The sequence below is a fragment of the Colius striatus genome, chromosome Z, assembly GCF_028858725.1.
Source record: "Colius striatus isolate bColStr4 chromosome Z, bColStr4.1.hap1, whole genome shotgun sequence".
NCBI classification, from domain to species: domain Eukaryota; kingdom Metazoa; phylum Chordata; class Aves; order Coliiformes; family Coliidae; genus Colius; species Colius striatus.
Genome location: NC_084790.1, coordinates 42072453 through 42095032, shown reverse-complemented (window position 1 = coordinate 42095032; position 22580 = coordinate 42072453). Strand labels below are relative to the sequence as shown.

The window sequence follows — 22580 nt, the reverse complement described above, 5'->3', positions numbered from 1 at the left end:
CTTTCTGATTTTGGAGTCTGCAAGGCTTAAAAGTGAGTGGATATACCTTTTCATAGGATACTAGAAAAAATTGGCTTGGAAGGAATGTCAAGACATCATCTTCTGGATTGTCTCATGGTGAAAAACATTTCCCTTACACCAAATCTGAACTTCTCTTGTTTCAACTGATGTCTGTTGTCTTTGGTCCTGCTGCCACACAGGGCTACAAAGAGCCTGGCTCTGTCTACACAATGACCTGCTTGTAGGTGTGAAAGGCTGCTCTCAGGTGCCCCCAAAGCCTTCTCTTCTCCAGGCAGAAGTGTCCTTCTAGCCCCTGAGCTGCTCCTAGGCTCGCTTGTCATCAGTGCCATCATTGTCCATGTTATCCAAGGGCTTTCTTGTCTACCTTGTCTACATGCCTTGCCTTGTGACCTCTTCTAGCAATGCTTCTAATTCAGAAATAAACTGGTAGCACATTTTCGTATCCTTAGTGTTTCCAAAGTATCTTTAGTGTTTCTAATAACAACTACCCATCAATATCATCCTTATAGTTACAAGTACTTCTTAAAATATGAAGTGATTAAACTTTAAAATGAAGAGTACATAACATGAAGCTCAGCAGAAGACCAATCAGAACACTGTTGTCTGAATAAGAGCATTCCAAATTGATATGGGATCTTGGGAAAGATATTAAAACTGTTCTTATGTAAAACTGTATTTTTTTCTTATAACCATGCTACACCATAAGATAACCCCTCTTACCATAAAGTGAGAATGTTTTTTTTAAAAAATACTACTTTTCTTGTGAACCTGTAACATGCTATGAAAAATAGTTCCAACATTCATTTCAAAAGTCTAGGTGACTAAATTTGGTTCTTGAATATGAATGCTGTGGTTTCATTTTCAGGAATTCTGAGCATCTGTAGAACTCACTGAAGCACTGGGAGGTTCAGATACTATTAGTGACTGGCACTAGCGGAAATTCAGAGGCCTTTACAAATTCAAGTGTACACTAGGCTACCTTGGTGAACTCATTATCCTGCAGCATCTGGTAGGTCTGATTAGCTGTTTTACAAGTCCAGAGTTCCTTCTCAGTTTTTGGACACATTAGTGCTCTTCAATCCTATGTTGAAGAAATCCATTTAAAGATTAGGAAATCAAAAGACAATACACTAAGTTACAGGAAAATGAGCTAAACCTGTGCTTTGAGATCCAAATTGGCATCTGAGATGAACATTATAGCTCATATTTTGCTTTGCTATCATATTTCTCCACTGTGTGATAATTTCATTAGCCACATTGTTCAGAAATAATGAATGCATGTGAATTACACAGATGATCCAAATGAGTGCCAGCAAAATCCAACCACTAGGTTCCATTATGTATTCATGTCTATCATAAAGAAAGAAAGAAAGAAAGAAAGAAAAAGAAAATTAGGTGTGTGTACTATTTGTCATATACAACATGCAAAATTCATGGTACCATAATGGGTCAGACAGGCCTTGGAATTACAGAAATATCAAATGAAAAATGTAACTGACTCATCCTAAGGGAGTCATGAACTTACAATCTGATACCTTGTGAACTTCTTGGTCTAGGTACAAATGTTATGCTTCACCAGAAAGCCTGGAATCCTAGTTCTTCAAAGGGATAAGATACAGATGTTTTTGTGCTGGTGATTCATAGTATAGTAAAATGTCATTGCCTAGAGAACAGCACTGCATTCTGAAATTTAATTTCACCTGATTCCCATTTGGAGGGAAATAAGGAAACATTTTGATGTCATGAAAAAAAAAAAAAAGATGAAGAAGAAAAAAGAAAGAAATAGCATCTGTTTGAAATTTTCTGAGAGACTTGGAATGTAGTTTTATTTGAGGTGTATTAGCAGGCAGAAAGCAAGCAAAGAGGTAAAAGGTGTGAAAAGTTCCATGATACTGTTCTTAACTCTGTCAAATGAACACAGCTATCAGGAATGCATTCAAGTATTATCAAAATTGTGCATGCTCACTTACATGTACTGCACAGACAAATACATTTGGGAACCAGGGTTTTAAAGGCAATATTCTTATTGTTCAAATGCCTCAAGGTGAGTCTCTTTTACTTAAGTGCTAGCACAGGGATTTCTGTTTTCAAGCATACACTCTCCACTCTGTTACTGTGTCTGTGTTTGTGAATGGAGCTCACAAGCCTCAGGTTCAGTAGCAAAGTGTAACTCAGTAGTGAACTAGGAGCTTCAGAAATGTGATTTAAAGCAAGGGGAATATGTATGCCAGACAATATAAAACATTAAAGAGAAAGATATTTATGAAAATTTGTCTTCTGGATTTAGAGGCTTGTGCAAGACAGTTTTCAGCGCTAGACATCACCTCCTTGTCCTTAGACATCCAGATATCTCTGTTTCTTCATTTAGACAGCATCTAGTGTAGCCTGTACATTAAGAGAAGAAGGAAACCAAACATAGACAAAAATAAAAACCCACTGTAAAAAGGACAAGAGATAGGAAAAAAAATTGCTATCTTTCTCAGGCTAAGCGAATTAAGTTCACACTTCCACTTACTAGGAAGTTCCCCATACACAAGCCTAGAAGAGAGGGTCAAAAAAGTAAAGCCTCTTCTGTTGTAACCTGTGACTCAGTTTAGAAAAAGATGCAAGATTTGTAACCTCAATTTAGGCAAAGAGTTAAACATGATTTCATAGCTCAAGGTTGGAGGCACTTACCTACCAGGGAAAGAAGGAGGGGAGGCAACCTGGATTCTGTCCCCTGCCTCAAGCACTATTTATGTATGTTACTCAATTACAAATGCAAAAGGTGTAGGCAGCTCCTGGGGCAAGAACCCAGGACTTCCTCTTCAAAGGGAGCACCTATCAGGGTTGCAAATTATCCTTTCAATGAATCTTGCTTCCTCTCCAATACAGAAGTATGGCTTCAGCAGGCATGACAGACAGTACTCCAGCCTGAGCTTCACATTGACCTGGTGGTGGATGCACTCTTGGAAGACGTGGGAAAGATCTCCTCAGGAAGAAACTGGCAGTGAACCTGTATCTCTCACTTGATGAACAAGTGCCTTACCTACAAGTATAGTATTATGCAAAATGTTGGCAGTCATGCTGACTCAACTGCTGGACATATTTCTGGGAGAAACTCTCTGGGGCTGTTGCAGTTCATGATGAGGTGTGTGTACGTTTGGCATGCTTAGAAGATACTTGTTTCATGAAACCTCTCAGGAGATGCCTCACTTGTACATCAAAGGCAGGCTTTAGTGAAAGGTAGATTTCAAGATTTTCAGCTGTATCAAAATAGCAGCAGCAACAGGAAATGCAGTGGCAGAACTTGTAAATAATTTTATCAAAAAAGCAGTGGTTTAGATTTTTGTGGATGTTTTGCATACATGTTCAAGCATAAATATAGTTTCCTGACATTTTTGTTGTTTTTTTTTTTTTGAGTTGGGTTGTCAGTGACTTTCTGAAAAGTTATTTTGTGAACCAGTGCCAGAACATAAAATTAGAACCAAGAAATCCTGCTCTGCTACAGGCTCTATAAGGCATGTAAATATATTTGCAATTAAAACCAATCTTTTAATGTTGTTCTGCTGGAAATGAAGTGGCTGTCACCTATCTGAATTTGAGAAAAATCGCTCTGATACTCTCCAGATCTATTAAAAAATTTGTCTCTGTGTGATTTTCATGTGTTTAATAGTTCCTTGGAAGATTTTCATATAGGTTCTCTTTCCATCGCTCCGTTCTGTTGGGCCTTGTTCTGTTTTATTCTGAGTTCTGTTTCATGAGGAGAGAAAAATTCTGCTCCCTTTGATTCTCTCATCATGTACTTCCTTCCAAAGACATTACTTGTCTAAATGAAGGGCAGAATTTTTATTACTATTATTTGGAATATAATGTTATAAATGCAAATTTTTTGTCTTTATGGATTTATAGATCAACAAATTATGTTTGCTTTGGATAATGCTAAACAATCCATAACAAATAAAAGTTTCTAGTAAAAAATATACAGAATACCACAGCAGGAAGAGTCTTCAAATACTATTTGATTTTAAACAAAATGGGTAAGTCAACTCTGCTCTCAGATGACAGTTCTGAAAATACTTAAAATACCATTGAATAAGGCACTCAAGTATATATTTTAAGTTTTATGCAGTATGACAGAGAAATTTTGGTATGTGGGGTCTTATTTGGGAGGACCTAGGTAGCTGTGCTTATGAGTATAACTTTTTCTCATTTTACTATATTAATATCAATTCTTTAAAGTGTGTCCAGTCTGAATGCTGGTTAGCCAAAAAGAACTTCTGAATTAGCCTTCCTTTTAGGAGAAAATATTTCCCAAGTGATAATGTGCTCTTTGATGGTCTGTTGAGCTTTCCTTTTTTGGGGGGGTCTTTTGTGCTAATTGTTACATATCTTGAATTTGGACAAGTAGGTTGTAGCTTGCTTTTTTCTGTTGGTCATCTAAAACAGTGGCACAACTGCAACCCCAGTAACATGGACCTGAAGCCTGGCAAAAATTCAAATGCATATGCAAAACCTCCTAGAAATATGGAAGTTGAAAGACATCCAAAGAACGACAGACTTTTTTATTTAGAGAATGAAGAAAGAAAATTTCCAAATATTATCTCCTCTATCACTGCACTTGGATTTAAAAATTATTAATACCAATGAAGTGAAGACATTGCACTCATATGGAAAAAAAGATTTATTGAATCAATGTCAGATGAAAGTTTTCTCCTTAACCAGCATATTTCACTGCTATGCCACACACAAGCCTTCTTTCACTTAACAACCATTATGACTTCTCTGCACCAGAGGGCCAGAACTCTTTAGAACCAAAAACTGGGGACAGTCTCTAGGGAAAATTCCATTTTTTATTTTTTCACTCATCATTTATTTACAAATACACATTATAACTTTTATATACATTGCACATTTACGTGGTAGAAAAGTACAAAACTATATATTTAAATGAATTTATATTTAACTCGCCATGTTTGAAAATATAAAATCGCATCAGAAAAGAAGTATTATGAAAAGCAAGAAACTTGAACTGATAAAGCTTTGATATAACTTTTAGTGACACACTGACTGGGAAAATAAAACTCTGAAAGTGGCGCTGCAAGACCATCTTAAAGGAAACACCTGATAAAACATTTATGCATGTTACAAAAGAATTAGAACAACAGAAATAAAATAAAACCTTTATTCTTATTACAGTTAGCCCTATTAACAACCTTCATAATCTATTTCTTTGGGTCCAGAATTTGCATGGTACAGTATATACGCTCAGCACATTGAGATCAATCCAGTACATGAAGTGATTAGAAGTACATAAAATTGAATTGGAACCAGTTTCCTTAAAGATTGCCTCACTGTACCCCGGAAGTATACTTAAGTCAGTTACAACGCCTTTTGGTCAGTCAAGATTCCTTGTAAACAAAAACCCGAGGGATCTTTTATGTACAGAACTGGCAAGAAGAAAATCCAATAAATAAACATAACAGAAACCAACATGCAAGTTCGTTAAAGTGGAAAAGAATTAACATCAGTGAAACAAAGAGATGAAATCATGTGGATAAGCTCTAAGGAATGGACTTTCATAGTTTACAAGAAAAAAAGAAAAACTTTACTTTACAAGCAAGAGATCTCACAATAAATAACACTGCTCTTCCCGTAACGAATAAATTTCTTCAAAAAACAAGGTGTACAGTCAACCAGACATTTTATGTATAAATTATAAAACATGACACAGTATAAATAATGTCTACGAGACTCAACTATATGTATACTTTTTTTTTCTCCCCAAAATAAATAAGCATACACTTATTTACAGTATGGACACTGATTTCCTGCCCAATGGCTGTTCCAATAGTGATGGAGGTTTTTACCACTCTAGAATGGAAGATATAGGAAAGCTGTAGTCCTGGTCTTCATCTTCCTCTTCATCCTCTGGGTCTTCATTAATGGCTAGATGGGGGAATACAGGGGAGCTGTTGTTTAAATAAGGACAACAACAGCGCAGAAGCAGCTCAGTGCATGTTTCAAAGCCCTCTGAACAGCCATAATACAGCGTTGCATTTTATGCGACTTGTAGTGAGATGCTCTTTGGCATCTGCTGTTATGCAATACGGATTTTAATACATAATCTATGAAGTCATAACTGCAGAAAGTTCGGAAGAATCAATGGCTCAGGTTTTATTGGCAGATTCCTGACATCAAATAAAAAGCGCTCTTGTGTTCTAGGTTAACTGCTTTGTGTCCTTCATTCAGAGTTGGTAGAGGCAACTGTGTGAAACCAGATGCCCATGTGCTACCATTAGGCTTGTTCTTTTGGACAGAGTCAGAGTTTATCCGTGTGTTAGAAAAGCAATCAGTGAAGTACACGAGAGCAGACAAAGTAGGAAAAACAAAAAACAAAAACGCTACAATTACACTTGCGAGGCCAAGCCCTTTCTGGCTGAATGACTTGTCCTCAGAATATCCCCAAAAACCCCAACTTGAAGGCAAACTCGTTGTTGGAGGCTTATTGCATTTTATCAGTAACCAAAGTGTGTGCGTGATAGATACGTACTTATATGGCAGCTGTGCCGTATCTTGAATCTCTAAATCAAGCTTTCGTATGTTTGAAGGCGTAAGTCTTCATTACCTAGGGATCGCCTTCAGAAGCTTTAAGTGCCTGCAGAGTAAAAATCTCACTTACAGTTGCAAGATCCAGAGTGCTTTACTTCTAGAAGCACACCCATGGAACAGGCTGCCTCTTTCATGGCACACTCGCTTGGATAAGTTGTGTTGTCGCTGGCACAGACGGCCTCGTCTGACTTGCTTTCAGGGCACAGCTCATCGCAGAGGGCACACCGACCTCTGCCAACCTTAAAATCCCACAAGCATTTCTTCCCAGCAGTGCACTGAATGTCTTCACAGGATTTGGCTTCTAAAAATATACACAGGATACTAGACGTAAGTGAAAAGACAAAGGAAAACAGAAAAGCAACAAGAAACCACCCCAAACTCCTTTTCCAGTCTGAACCATGAATAGGCAAAGCTCAGACGAAGTATAAGTGATGATACTTGCTGATTTTGCTCAGGCAAGTAGTCTCTTGGACACCATTGCCTCTCTATGTGGGGGAGGAAAGACAGCTGTGCCAGCAGAGCTTGGTCCTGCTGGGGAATACAGAATTACATTTGCCTATTGTACATGACTTTCCTGCTCTGATGTCAGTGGAAATTCAACTCCCCAAATTAGCAGTAAACGCAGAATTTGCCAACACATTCGGGATTTCTAAATCAATTATTTCTAAACTAACCCACTCAGAGTAGTCTACATGATTGGAAAGGGAATTCACCTCAATCTATGCCAACTAAAAGCAGCCTGAGACTCCCATGAATTCCCCCAGCAGCTTTGTATAGCAGAGGCTACACTGAAGGTGCTTCCTCATAGCACACTTTACTATCAGTTCTTTGTGGAAATCTGGATGTCAACAAACAAAATGTCAGGATGCACAGAGATTATTTACCTATCTTCCCCACCGTCTCCAAAGCTCTACAATATTTCTAAAGAGGAAAAAGGGATCAGATGTTTCCAATTAAGTTAATGCAAGCTTTGCCAAGACCACTCGAAGACAATTGTTTCCAGGAATCCAGATCAACCGAATATCAAGACCTTGTTACACCGTAACCATGTCATCATCTATTTTTTGTTGGGTACTACTCCCTTGGATACTAATGGCAGCACCCACAGCAACAGAAAGAGAAGCAGGATCCAGCCCTCAACTCCCTCATCCCCTTTGCAGCCTTTTCTGGGGCAAAGCTCATCCTGGCTAGGAGCACTAATTTAGGCTGCTGGAAGTCTCTCGTCCAACTACATCCATACAATTGCATACATGATACTCTGAAGAAGCTCCCCCCACCCTTCCTTTCCAACCTAGATACCTACTGATGCATTTTCCTTCGTAGGCTAATCCAATGGATCTGCCCAGTAGGCAGGTAGCTTTCCTCAGGTGGCAGGCACTGGCGTAAGTTATGCCATCATTCCCACAGAGATACTGTTCAGGGGAGGTAGGCTCTGGGCAAATTCGATTACATGTCACGCAGTAGGCATTATTAGTTTGGTCAACCACACATGTGGAGCTGCCTGGGCACAAAACATCCCTACAGGTCTCTGGAATAAAGACAGAAACACATAATGATTAATAGCAGATCCAAGGGAGGAGCGGATGTGTGACACAATGAAACAAATGATCAGACAAAAGCCTTCAGCAGCTCTCCTCATTTAAGAGCCACAGGAGGAAACCTTCCCATCTCAAAGCAAGTAGCTAGTGGGCACACGGCTGCTGCTAGACTGTGGGGAACTTTCAGTCCAGCTATGTACTAGTCTGTCGAGTGTCATTTAGTTACTGTCTCTCAGCACTTGGGACATAACTCTGGTTCCTGTGAGGAAGTACATCCAACAGCTTCTCCTCCCTACACTCACACACAGACCATTTGGCATTTGAAGGAGATTGGATGAGATTTGCAAACCTACTTTTGCATTTGCCCTGATACTGGACTTCAAGTTCCGGTTGTTCTTTACATCTGGCTTTCAGAAGGGCACACTCGTTCCTGTAGGTTTTCCCATCTAAGCCACACACGGGGCCCTTCCAAGTGATATTAGAGCAATCCGGAGCACAAACACACCGAGGTTTGTTCTTCTTGTTCATTTTACATTTCTTCCCTGGTCCACAGTCCACGTTCTCACATGTTTCTGATGGAAGGAAAGAGGCACGACTTTAGTATCGAGCGTGCAGAAGAGACCTGGTGTCAAAACTGCTCAAAGAAAAAAAAAAAAAGACACCGTAACCCCAAAGCACAGAGAGAAAACACCTCCTGCCCTCCTCCAGAAAACGCCACTGGAGGGAAATTGCCCCCCTGCCAGCAGTGAGGGCAGCGGGGGACGGAAGGTCGCTCCCTCCTCCCCGCGACGTGCACGGTTCCCGAGCAGAAATGGGGGTCCCCCCTCTGATCCTAGGGCAGGTACGAGACGCCTCTCAAAGTCCCACCGATGAAGGAAGGGGAGGACCGCCCTGACTCCCCTCTCCAGCTCCGGCTCGAGCTTCGGCTCAGTCCTGCTCCTCCTCCTCCAGCCCAGCCCTTGCCTGAACCACTCCCCGCTCAGCCCAGCCCTGCCTCAACCACTCCTCAGCAAAGCGCGGCTCGCAAGCAACCCCCTCACCTTTGCACGGGATGCAGTTTGGGGCTCCCCCATTAAAAATCATCCACTTAAAAAGCGTGTTGTCGTTGACGTCCTCTTCCGTCCACGAAGTTGTCAGGCGTCCGGTCTTGCAGCACTCCTCCTTGGTGAGGTCGGTTTTGTAGAGGACCTGGCAGCGGCCGTTGCGCGCCTGGCGGAGCCAGCAATTCCCAGCTGCGGGGTGGACACGGGGACACAGGGGCGGGGGGACACACAGGCGGATCAGTGGCAGTCGCCGGTGACCCAGACACAACACGTGCGCCCTTGCAAAGGACTTTTACTAGACTATTTACTTTTATTCGTCCCATTTCATAACCCGCAGCTATTCTGGCCTATGTGGGAGCGCAGTTTGTTGTTGGTGGTTGTTTCTTTAATTTTTTTAAAAAAAACACAAACCCAAAAAACAACACCCCCATCCTCAATACCCAAACTCCACAAAAAGCCACAAAAGGAGAAACTGGAAAAAAATTTATCCAAAACAGAAAGTAAGAAAAGACCTGAACAAAACAGGACGAGGCAGTTTTCGGAGGTATTTATTCCATATGTAGAGCAGAAGAAGCACTGCCGACACGTGACAGAGGCTTGAAAAGGATGTGCATTTAAAAGGGAATAAAAAGAAAATCCCGCTTGCAAATTCCTTCCTCCTCCCCCTGCCCTCTCCTCCTCACCGCGGCTGCACAGCAGCATTGTTTTAGTGCCGCACACAGTTTCAGACCCAGCCCATTTTGCAATCTGCACGAACTGGAAACATTTGCTGTTAGTGAAGTCTTTCGAAATCCCTACATTTTGCTGCTTCTGTTAACAAATGTTTTTCCTTCACTAAAATAAGTCAGCAGAGCTCCACAAGAGTGAGCAAAGTACATAAAATACATAAGCACATAGCATATGAGGTCCCTACATAGTTTTAAAAATCGATACAACCAGGAAAAATTATAGGTGCCGTCTCTCCCGCAAGCACTTCAGAGGAAAGTACACTTTCCTTAAACCCGATAGGGTGTTTTGTTGTTTTTTGTTTTGCTACCTTTTTTACTTCTTTATTTTACTAGTATCCCTGTTATTCGTGGAGTCAAGCCAAGAACATTAGTCCAAGCAACTCCCCCTTTTTTTTAGCTAGAGAGTTTTGTTTGGGATGAGTCTCTCGTGAATAACCAATGTGACTTCTCCAGCAACTCAATATCAGTTGAGCCCAGGGCTCGATCCTGGCTCCTTACTCTGATGTGAATGTGTCGGCAGCGAGGGGTCAAGATCTGCCAGTCGAGATGTTGCCGGGCGCGGTGGAAGATATCCCTTCCCCCACGCCAAAAATCGCTGAACAAACAACGCCCTTAAAAAAAAAAAAAAAAAAAAAGAAAAAAAAAGAAAAAAAGTTTCGCGTCTTACAGTTGCCTACATTGAATTAACTCTAGCTGGAGCTCGGCAGTGAGGGAGAAAAGGGGGGGGGGGGGAAAAAAAGAAAAAAAATATAAAACAAGCAACGGTAAGACATCCAGGTTGCGTTTGAGACATGGTCAAGATAATGTAAAAAAGCCTCAAAACTAAAAATCAATATTCATTTGTGTCGAAAGAGGGCTCTTAAGAGTTGTCAATATCAGGTTCGGGTTTGTTTTGTTTGCGTGAAAAAAACCCAACAAGCCAACCCAAACCAACTTATTTAAGCATACTCTTCAGTGCAGAAGAATTTACAACACTAATATTTATTCACATATATGCACAATATAAAAAAAAAAAAAAACCAAAACAGAGAGAGGGGAGGAGGGAATCCCAATATTGAAGGAATGTCCGGAAAATGACCACTTATTGGTTTCTAAAAGTGTCAGCTGCGATCGCGGGGCTCCCCATCACCACTTCTCCGTCCGTCAGGCAGGCGAGATAAAAATCAGTGCTAAATTACCAACAAACTTTGAGCACTCATTCGGGAGCCGAGACTGGGAAAGTTCCCTCGCGATGCTGCTCTTCATTCACGCTGCATAATAACAAAAATACCAAAAAACATCCTCATCTGTCCTCTATGCTTGTGCAGAGCCACGAAAATATCCGATCAAAAAGGAACCTACATGACACCTCTGCACCCCGGTACAAAGCAACTCCATTGCCAGAGCTAACTTCTGTCCTCTTGGACCTTGGAGAGAGGCGTCTAACACCGCAGCATACTAAACCGTGACCAAAAGACAGACAACAATAGTAATAATAAAGAAACGTCTCTGCGAATAAACAATCGGGTCTTACCCTGCGCTGTGTGATCTTCCATGAAGTGGCAGAGAAACATCAGGAGTAAGAGCATGCCCGGTTGGATTCTCTGATTTAACATCCTCAGTGTGGCCGGCAGTGAGAGAGACACAGAAGCAGCGTGAGGGGCAGACGGGAGAGGGAGCGAGCACCAGCCAGCCTGCTTATGATCGCTCTATTGAATGAACGTCAGGCTCCGAATGCAGTCTCTCTTTAAATCTATACGGGGGTCCTAGCTGTCTGCGGTGGGCGGTCTCCTAATGTGTGTGTGTGTCTGCTCGGGGGTGGGGAGATTTAAAAAGTTCAGTGTGAATCAGGTGACATTTTCCACCTTCTGGAAACCCTCTCCACAGATCTGCTCTAGGTGCACGCACACGCGGGCGCGCACCCGCGCAGCTCCGCGCCAGCCCTTGCGCGGCAGAGGTGCCCGAACCGCGGTCGCTGCGCCTGCGGAGCCTCCCGCACCCGTGGAGGCTGCACAGATCCGCGGGGGTCTCCGTGTGTCGTCGTCGCCCCCCCGCCCCGACGGCGCGGGCGGCTCCGCGGAGGCCACCGAGGAGCAGAGTGGAGCGGCTCGTGTCCGCCTCGGGAAGGCTCCGCGGGCGTCGGTGCTGCCGTCCCCCCGCAAAGTGGCCGTTCGAAACAAATCCGGCTCCCCGGCACCTCCGGCGGGCGGGGGACGGCTGGCAAGCAGACAGCTCGCTCGGTGGGAGTCGGCCCTCCCAAGAACCCCAACCCCAACCAACTGACCGACCCCGAACCTGGGCGGGGGGGAGGGGAGGGGTGGGGAGCGGAAGGAAAAGAAAAGTTTAGTACCTAGGGCTGTGCCCAAGTGACAGCCTTTTCACCGGCAGCCCAGGAGGACGAGACGGCAATGGGGGCGACGTTGGCGGTCTCCTTTCAGAATCAAAAAAGGTTGCAACATCGATAATGAACTTCTAGGGCACTAGTTTATTAAGCACAGTCTGGCATTATTCTCCCCTTAGAAAAGTTGGCAGTCTCTCATTTATAACATTTTTTGGCACCGCTGAATGAAACTGAGTAGGCGATATTTCCTTTTATACAAAACGATTACTTAACGGAAAATGGTATTGTTTATTCAAAAGCTGCCTTTTTAATTTCGATTCTTTCGCTTTTCTGAGCCACCAAAGCACAACAGACTGCGAAGTATGCAGACAGGAATGCCCGGACAGTGCCGGGTCAGGGGGCCGGTGCGCCGCGGCCGCCCTCGCCCTCCGCCCGGCCCTCCCCACATCCCTCCTCCCCGCTCTCGCCTGCCCCAGCTCTCACCACCGCCCGCCCCCTCCCCACAACTGCAAATAACTCAGTGATAACAGATTTTTTTCCACCAACTGCAGGAGATAGTGCTAATCTTTTAATAAAAGATCCCATTACAATGGGATCTGTCTGGACAGACTATAATAGATCCAGAAATACAGCCGTGCTAATATTAGAAGACAGTTGTTTGGGTGCCTCAGACCGGGCCCTGGTCGTGCTTTGAAAGTGGGCATGAATCACAATGTCCCTCGGTACCACCTGCGGTCACACGCATTAAGAAGCAGACTGGTAAATGATTGACCTCGCTGCTTTTTTTTTTTTTGCCTTTTTTTTTTTTTCCCTGTTATTATTATTATGCTCATAGTCCTGAGTAGCGCCCGGGCATTTTGAGCGCTTCAGAAACTCCGAGACTCCACATCCTTTTTAATCTTTTCTCAAATTGGTGCCACTCTCCTCCCGCTCGCCTCCTCAACCCCCCCGCTCCCGCCCCGGGCCCCGTTCGCCGCGGTCGCCGGAGCAGCGTTAATGTAGGGGTGCGTAGTGCCCTCTAATGGCAGACGACATGAACGAGTCACCGCAAAACACTCCTCGCCTCCGGGCCGGGTTACAAACCTGCCACTCCGCCCGGAGGGGACGGAACCTGGGAGCAAGGTGACCCTAGGGGACGCCGCCCCCCCCCGCCTCCCCCGGGCCCGGCCCCGCCGGGAGGGTGCCGGATGGCGAGGAGCAGGTGGCTGCGCGGAGCTGCGCGGAGATCGCCGAAGTGGGGGTGGAGAAGCCCGGCTGCACTGGCCGCCCCCTCTCGGGCACCTCCCGGGTTTCCCCACCACCACCCCCATCCCGCCAGGGGCTCCGGGATCACCCCGCCGCCACTCACCTCGGAAAGTGGTACTTCCCCCCACAAACGCCTCCCCGCCAGGGGCCGCGCTGGGGTCCGGCCTCTTCTCACCCGAGCACGAGTGGCCCCAGGGGGGCCCCGAGGTGTCCCGTCCTCGGCGCGGGGAGCGCAGGCGACTGCTCCCGAACGAGGAGGCACCGCAGGCCCGCAGTATCGGGCTCACCTTGTCTTACTCGGTTCGTGTGGGTCTTTTAATAGTTGGCCAATACGGTGTTTATCCTGATAATGTTTTCAATTATGGAGAGGCACTTTCAGGCCATATTCCTGGAAATGAGATGCCAGATGGGTCGATAGCGTTTGCACATGTGCTTCATGCGTGCATCACCAGGAGATCAATATGATTGCACTGGTATGGAGTTTTGTATGACACCTGTTCTCTGACATCACATAGAAACAGCTGCTGTTTCTTTTATTGTTTTGGGTTTTTTTTTCTTCCCCCTTTTAAATGCTAAATATTGGATTTGTGTGTAACAACATGTCAGGGATATATTGTATGATCAGAAATGCTTTCTTCTTTCTCTCTGTGTGGCTCCCTGTATGGGTCCCCCACCTTTTTCTGCTTTGCCAACAATCACTTTTAAATTACCCCCAAAACAATATGATCGACCTGTAACTGAATTGTCAGGCAGCACACAAAACCAGTCTTGTTCTCAGCCTGATAGGTTTTAAAACATCTTTCTACCAAGAAGTGTGTGCATTTTAATATATGTTTTTTGGATGTGAATCCAGTCCTTGCAGCTGGCATTGATCTTGGAATAATAAAACCTTTGAATAAGCCCATATATACTAACATCAGACTTCCAAAAAGTTCAGGTTTAGCTCTCAATTTATGCAAAATAAATGCCTTTGTCCTATCTGTAATACAGCTGTAGCTACAACAGACTCCAAAATATTGTCTGTCTCTGAGGAAAATTGCAGCAAAATACTGAGTAGGAGGAAGAAAAAATCCCCAATCGTAACTTTCTGTGACATGTGCTATTAACACATATACATATACACACACAGACACACAGATATACATATAGGGAATATTTATTTACACACAGGGATATACCTGTAGGGAACATTTGTTTTGCAACAAGTCAGTATTCGTTATCCTAGTATAATGAATTTCCTTTTAGTCTTTCTTCCTCAATGTGCTGCCTCTCAACGGAGAAGCAGCTGCTTGTATCAAGAGTACACTGCTTCAGGACCCTGCCTTGGGTATGGTGCCTGTCTGCATAAAGTTTTTTGAGGATGTGGATGGGACTCCAAGCAAAAACTGATTATTTGGAAGGGATCTGGCTTTTGAATGGGTGAAAATGTGAAGGCCTATCCTGACATTTCCCAACCAAACATTCAAAGGAGAGGAAAAGAGTGCCAAACACCCTCCTGTAATCTTGGGTGCATGCGTCATCTAATGTGTTTTCTCACGTGACTGCGTTCTCCAGGGGAGCCAGTACTCAAATAAAGGAAGAACGTCCTCTTCTGGTACGAGAGAAGACTTGAGAAGACTTGTCAGCCTCCTTTGTTGCCATTTAATTATCTTGATTATCACAAAAAGAAGGGCCTGTTTCTGGAAAACTACACTTTTATGAAGGTTCTATTCTTTTGTGCCTCAGATCCTCAGATATAAAGACTTTTCTCAGCACCATTGCATTGTTCTATTTGAAAAGCTTTTTGGTTTTGTTTTTGTTTTTTTTTTTTTTATTTTGTTTTATTTTCTTTTTAAGGCAAATAAAAGCCTTCACAGAATCTTAAGGGTTGGAAGGGACCTTTAAAGATCATCTAGTCGAACCCAGCTGCCAGAGCAGGACCACCTAGAGTAGGTCACACAGGAACTCATCTAGATGGGATTTGAATGTCCTCAGAGAAGGAGATTCAACAACCCATCTGGGCAGCCTCTTCCAGTGCTCTGTCACCCTTACAGTGAAGAAAGTCTTCCTTGTGTTTCTTTGGAACCTCTTATGTTCCAGCTTGTACCAATTGTCCCTTGTCCTATCTTTGGACATCACTGAGAACAGCCTGGCTCCATCCTTCTGACACTTGCCATTAACGTATTTGTAAACATTAAGGAGGTCACCCCTCAGTCTCCTCCATGCTGAAGAGCCTCAGCTCCCTCAGTCTTTCATCAGAAGGGAGATGCTCCATTCCCTTAATCATCTTTGTGGCCCTGCACTGATTTCTCTCCAGCAGCTCCTGGTCCTTCTTGAACTGAGGGGTCCAGAACTGGACACAATACTCCAGATGTAGCCTCACGAGGGCAGAGTAGAGGGAGAGGAGAACCTCTCTCGACCTGTTGCCCACCCCCCTTGTAATACACCCAGGGTGCCTTTGACCTTCTTGGCCACAAGGACATGTTACTGGATCACGCTCATTCTGCCTCCACGAAGACCCCCAGGTCGCTTCCCCCTACACTACTAAGAGTTGATTCCCCAACCTCTACAGGTACATGGGGTTATTCTTTCCCAGATGCAACACTCTACACTTGCCCTTGTTGAATTTCATCAGATTTCTCCCCGCCCAACTCTCCAGACTGTCTGGGTTAAATAGCAGCACAGCCTTCTGGGGTGTCAGCCACTCCCCTCAGTTTGGTAAACTTGCTGACAACGCCCTCTGTTCCCTCAGTAAGGTCATTAATGAATATACCGAACAGTACTGGTCCCAGCACCAGCCCCTGAGGGACTCCACTAGATACAGGTCTCCAACTAGACCCTGCCCCATTGATCACCACTCTCTGCCTCCTTCCCTTCAACCAGTGAACAATCGACCTCACTACCTGATCATCCAGCCCACACTTTCTCAGTTTTGCTGCGAGGATGCTGTGAAAGACAGTGTCAAGTACTTTACTGAAATCCAGATAAAACACATCCACTGCACTAGCACCATCTGTCCACCTGGTTACATCGTCATCAAAGGCTATCAGGTTGGTCAAACATGACCTACCCTTGGTAAAACCACGTTGACTGCTCCTAACAACCCTCTTGTCCTTTAAATGCCTGGAGACAGCACCCAGGATAAGTCATTCCATCACCTTTCCAGGGATGGAGGTGAGGCTGACTGGTCTCTAATTGCCCAGTTCCTCCTTCTTGCCCCTTTTGAAGACTAGGTTGACATTTGCTTCCCTCCAATCCTCACGCACCTCTCCGGTTCTCCACAACTTACTGAAGATGATGGAGAATGGTTTAGCAATGACTTCTGACAGCTCCCTCAGCACCTGCGGGTGCATCCCATCGGGGCCCATGGATTTATGTACATCCAGACTGCTCAGCTGATCCTTAACCCAGTCCTCATCAACCAAACACAACCTGACTTTCTCTGGATTCTGAGGCTCCTGAGGACAGTCTCCAGCCGTATAGACAAAGGCAAAGAAGTCATTCAGTAACTCTGCCTTCTCTGTATCCTCTGTCACCAGGGCACCCACCTCATTCAACAGTGAGCCTACATTGCCTCTAGCATTAATTTTATCTGCAGTGTGTTTGAAGAAGCCCTTCTTCTTGTCCTTGACCTCCCTTGCAAAGCACATCTCCAATGAGGCTTCAGCTTTCTTAGTTGCGCCCTTACAACCTCTGACAACAGTCTTATACTCATCCCAAGTGGATGTCCCTTCATTCCATGACTCTCTTCTTACACTTGAGTTTGCTCAACAGTTCCCTGTTTAACCATGCAGATCTCCTGGCTCCCTTCCTTGATTTCTTACCTGCTGGGATGCTCTGATCCTGAGCCTGGAAAAAGTGATCTTGGAATAGGGACCAACTGTTATCCTCCAATACCCTGTCCCATGAGATGTTCCCTAGGAGTTGCTTGAAAAGGCCAAAGGTGGCCCTGCTAAAGCTCCAGCCAGGGCTGTGATCCTGCTTGGTATTCTGTTCCTACCACATGGGATCCTGAACTCCACCATCTTGTGGTCGCTGCAGCCAAGGCTGCCCTCAGCCTTCACTGTATCAACCAGGCCCTGCTTGTTCATGAGTACAAGATCCAGTAGTGCTCCTTTCCTAGTTGGCACACCCACCATTTGCATCAAGAAGTTAACATTGAAGGAACCTCCTGGACTGTGACTAGCTGTGTAGGCCTTCCAGCAGGTGTCTGGGTAGTTGAAATCCCCCATGAGAACCAGGGCCTTTTCTGTAGAAATTTCATGTGCTTTTTCCTATCATAAAGTATCAAAAAAATTTGGATGCTGAAGGTTCATTTTGTGATTTGGCCAAGACTTTTCCATAAAAAATAAGTAAACCAATTCTTGATAAAACCAGGCTCCAAAACATGTTAATTGAATTCTTATATTAGGTAGTGGATATGTGTGCTCTTACACTGAAATTATTCCTATGCATAAGCAAGACTCTTAAACAGAGAACTTAGATTGCATGCTATGGGTGAATGTTGTTCTCATTAGATGAATGCAGGAATGCTGAACAGTTATTTTTTCTTTAAGTCAATCTAAAAGCTGATATCTCTTTTCACTTAGTGGGCAATGGATTGAATTAAGAGGTAGCAGGGATCTTACCTAATAAATATCACCAGTAAAGGGAATATAGACTTGACCAACAATAGACATTTGGCACATCACATCGGAAAAGCTGTCATCTCTTTTGACCATGACAGCTGGAAACAGGTAAGCTATCTGGAACTTCTCCCTGTGGATGAAAGGAAGGAAGGAAGGAAGGAATTGAGCATTGTCAAAAAGTCTTCTTGAAGGCAAGGAATTCAGTTTCAATAATCCTCCCTATGACCTGTGCTCAGACTCTCTGGAGGGCACCCTAAAAGCTGATTCATTGTGATTCATGGGAAGGATAGGAAGACAGTGTGAGTACTGTGATACTAGGTATGGGAAGTTTCTCATAGCTCATGGAGGCTTAGTGTGTTTGTAGCCTTGTTCATACTGTAGAAAGTACATGTAGACAGGTGGCATTCACATTTTAGATCAGATAAAATTGATACATATGTTGTATAAGCCAAACTGACTCCTTTCCTACCTTTTATTGGTGATTCAGGGAGTAATAACAGAAATGTGTATCCATCTACGGTTTGGTGGGTACTTTCCTCTTGTAGGCTGAAGGAGGACAAACAGTCTTAGATTCTCCAAAGACACTTTCTTCCCTTATGTTTGCAGCATCACAAACCAACGCTGAAGAAGTGCAGCACACTTAATTATTCAGTACCCATGGCAAACAGGATGTGATGTGGTAAGATGAAGTTTAATGTGTTAGCAGAATAAAAGCAGGCTGCTAAACAAGTTAAAAAAGATTTCCATGTTTTTGAAAACTTGGAGTGAAGTACAAAATCCCAGTAGAAAACAGTAGTGGGAAAAAATGAAAGGAAAGTATTAAAATAATGAACTACCCAATAAAGTTAAGTGAAAAATGATAAAGGAGTATACTGATCTATTGCTTTACTGATCTGAACTATTGATCAGATAATTTTCGATATCATTGCAGAGAACAGAAACAAACTAGAAACACACACATACCTTTTAGAATTTCTTCAAGGATTTCTAGGGTAGAAAAAGCCTCTCCTCCTGTTCAAACTGCAATGATGCCAGGAGCAGCAAGAATTCAGTTCTAAATTAATGAGTTCTAAATTAAATTTAGAAAAATTTTAAAAAAAAAGGGAAGAAAATTGCTGGAAACCTGCTCTAAACAGCCTTTTAGGAAGGCCTAAATGCCAGAAAGACAGCACCACCATCTCTAGACAACCTAATTCCACATAAAGGTTTAAAAACTGGCATAAATGGAAGGGAGCATGGAAAGAACAAAGCTGTCAGATAGAATAGCTCATGGAAGGCCATTCCAGCTTGGGCAGTATTAAGGTAACCTTTAGCTGTCTTAAGTCATGTGCTAACTGCAGAATGGCTCTTGCCCAGCTTCCTGACTGGAAAAATGCCTTTTCTACTTCCACAGCTCAGCCAAGTGGAGCTATGTCATACTTGGTGATAAAACTTCAATTTTTTAAGTTTAAATTGTGGATGAGAAACATGGTGCTTTAGGAATGAGAGGGTTATGTGTGGTTATTGTACTTTTAAGGTCTGGAACATTTAGTGTGTGGCAGACTTCAAAAGACATGTTGCAGCTGGAACAGAATTGGAGGCTAAACCCAAGATTAAAGTGGGGATGGACATAGTTTGCAAATAACTGCTGTGAAAATTCAATTAATTTTTGCCATTATTTTTTTTCTTGTACTTTGATTCTATTAAAGTTAATGTAGAGGGAATATCTGATTTATTGGATATGTAGAGTCACATCATTTTCTAATTAAAAAAAGGCTTTGTTTGACTGTATATTCTGGCTTGGAGCTTAAATGGAATAAAAATTGCTGTTAGGAGTGATACCCATAGCCAACTGTGACAAGCTGAATATAGCATGGCAAAAAGGGTAATAAATGGACAATTTCCAGCTCAGTGCATGTATCTGGTGACATACTGAATCTTGTTTCTAGACTGAGAGAGTAGGTGCTTGTATACCTCAAAGTTACAGCCTTGTTAGGGACAGGTCATTAACTTATGTGGGGTTTCTATTTACTATTTACTGTTGTGGGGTTTGTATTTACTATTTCCCATCAAAGAAGAGTCTCGGTTTTAATGATTTACTTTCAGAGAGTAATGGAACCAAATGGGTTTTAGACTGGTGTTTAGTCAATGACTTCTTGTTGGGACGTCATAAAAATTGCTTTACTCAGTACATGTTTATAAACTCCAAATGTCACACATTGGTGAATATCTATAGCATGCCAGGAAAGAAATGAACTAGACAGAATCCTCAACAAAAATAATGATATAAGACTGATCATGACAAAGAAATTTAGAGAAGTTCAAGTCATGGTTATGGTGGAAGTAAAGAAAAGCTTTTCTCCCAATTGTGATGAGCTGCTCTGTATTTACAAGGAGAAATGGACAGTCTTGTGGTTACACCAATTCTTTCAAAGTCTTTTTTTTTTTTTTTTTCTTCCTACTTATAAAAAGCACTTAGTACTTAAACATTTTTTGTTTCAAGATCTGGTATGCAATCACACTTTTATTCAAACTTCATAAGCCATCAACTTTTTCAGTCTATTTAAAAGCACATTTCTGCTATCACAGAAGGTGAGGGTGAGGGAGCAGTGGCACAGGCTGCCCAGAGGGGTTGTGGAGTCTCCTTCCTTGGAGGTCTTCAAGACCCACCTGGACATGTTCCTATGCGACCTGATCTAGGTGAACCTGGACTAGATGATCTCTGGAGATCTCTTCCACCCCACCATCCTATGATTCTATGAATTTCAAAAATTAGGTTTTAGTGCAAATTTACAGCATGATGTTAAGTAAATGGCACTGCAAGCAACTCTCTAGATTTGTCTTTACAGCAGTGCGAAACAGTGCTACTTGTAGACCTTCTAAAATCCTATTTTGAAGTCAATTATTTATGGGATAAATATACTAGCATAATTATATGCTAGTAATAGAAGTATTGGCTAGTAATATGGTAAGGAAGAAGAGACCAGTATAATTTATGCTTGCTTTGGGGACCTATTGTCTACATTTTTTTGTTTGCAGTGAAGCCTTTCATGAACTACTCAGCGTTTGTTGGCTTCACAGTGTATACCATGTGAATTTTCTCCCTTCAGTAGCACAAAAACTGTCTTATGTCCTCTTAATATTCTGAGGTTTGTTTGTGAAGTTTGTGCTGCTTTCTTTCATTACAGGCAGTAGCAGGTGACAGTAGTTCAGCCAAGGTCTATGTATTTTTTATTTCTAGGTTGATATTTCCACCTTTTTTGCACAACTTTTTCCCCATTCTGAAGTATAAGCTCAGTTTCCAGTCCCTTGTCATACACATTGGCCATATCCTGCTGAGCTCATTGGACCTTTTGAGCATCCTTCATAAGACTCAGAAAGAAGACAAAATTCTGTAGTGCTGATGGTGAGATGGCAGTGTAGAATGCTTTCCAGCTTTGTATATAGAAGAGGCCATCTCTGCAAATGGGAAAAGTCACAGTATAGCCCAAAACTGGTCCATCAGAGCATCCAAACACCTTCTAACCCGAATGCCGTGGTAATGCTAACCACTATGCAGGAGCAAAACCAGCAAATCTGAGAGAGTCTTGACAGGTTTCTGCTTCTCTGTAACAATGACAGTAATGGTCAACTAGAGGGTTCCTTAGGTCTCATTGCTGTTACCAGAGATTCTCCTGAGCCTTTGCTTTTAATGGCTGCTTGCCTCAATGAGCTGCAGTATTGCCAAAAGCAAGTGTCCTGAATGTACATGCACGGTGACATTTGACTCATGTCAGCTTGAATAAGTAGTTTCTAATTGGATTCTCTCTCTTTCTCATTTTCTAGTTTCTGAGATGGCAAACCCATTTCCAGGTCTTTCTGCAGACCAATGAAATTTTCATAATAATTTTTTTAAAAGTGAAAGCTGAGATTCTGATATGATGTCTGGATTCCAGTAGCTAGCATTTTAAGAACACCGAACATGTCCTCAATAGAAACAAACATGAGGATTTCAAACTATGAAATTTAGACCTGCAAGATATGAGACCATACTGTCTTTGAAAGATGTGAAAGTAGAATAGCAAAAGTGGCCTACTTTACAGAAACGTGATTGTCAGAGGAAGAAGACACTTTTATTCACATAAATTTACAGACATTCAAGACCTTTTGGTGGAATCGGAAAGGGAGAAGGAAGGCAAAGGATAGAGTAGGGGTATATAATGCGAATAATTAGAACCTCTGGAGAGGGCCATAAAGTAGAGAACCAAATAAAACTTGTACTATTAGATTTCTATTGGTTTTCATGGTATTTTGTCAGAGAGAAAAACATTTAAGAAGGGAACTCGGCAGTAAACAATAAGGAAGGTTTTGAGGAACAGCTTGAAAATCTGAAAATACATTAATTTGAAACATTGTTCACTTTTCCAAACTGACTTCTGTCTACAAAGAATTAATAAAATAAGAGAGACCTCTTGAGGACTAAGGATGAATTCCATTAGCTTCATTCTACTCACACGTCTTTGATATAT

General features: G+C 42.8%; 1 protein-coding gene across 1 annotated transcript; it reads right to left on the bottom strand.

Moving 5' to 3' along the window:
• Positions 1-5065: 5065 nt before the first annotated feature.
• Positions 5066-11516, bottom strand: FST (follistatin). Its single transcript, XM_010210492.2, has 6 exons — positions 11435-11516; positions 9191-9382; positions 8504-8722; positions 7916-8140; positions 6683-6913; positions 5066-5949 (listed from the first exon to the last, which is right to left on the bottom strand). Exons 1-6 carry the CDS (start codon positions 11514-11516, stop codon positions 5867-5869), a joined length of 1032 nt encoding a protein of 343 aa, XP_010208794.1. The 3' UTR covers positions 5066-5866.
• Between the last annotated feature and the right edge of the window lie 11064 nt (positions 11517-22580).

Excerpts from the sequence above, each read along its gene's own strand:
- FST (XM_010210492.2), bottom strand. The coding sequence starts at position 11,516 with ATGTTAAATCAGAGAATCCAACCGGGCATGCTCTTACTCCTGATGTTT. Across the intron at positions 8,723-9,190 it reads AAACTGCATCCCGTGCAAAG|AAACATGTGAGAACGTGGAC; the intron begins GTGAGGGGGTTG and ends TCCTTCCATCAG. Across the intron at positions 6,914-7,915 it reads CTACGAAGGAAAATGCATCA|AAGCCAAATCCTGTGAAGAC; the intron begins GTAGGTATCTAG and ends GTATATTTTTAG.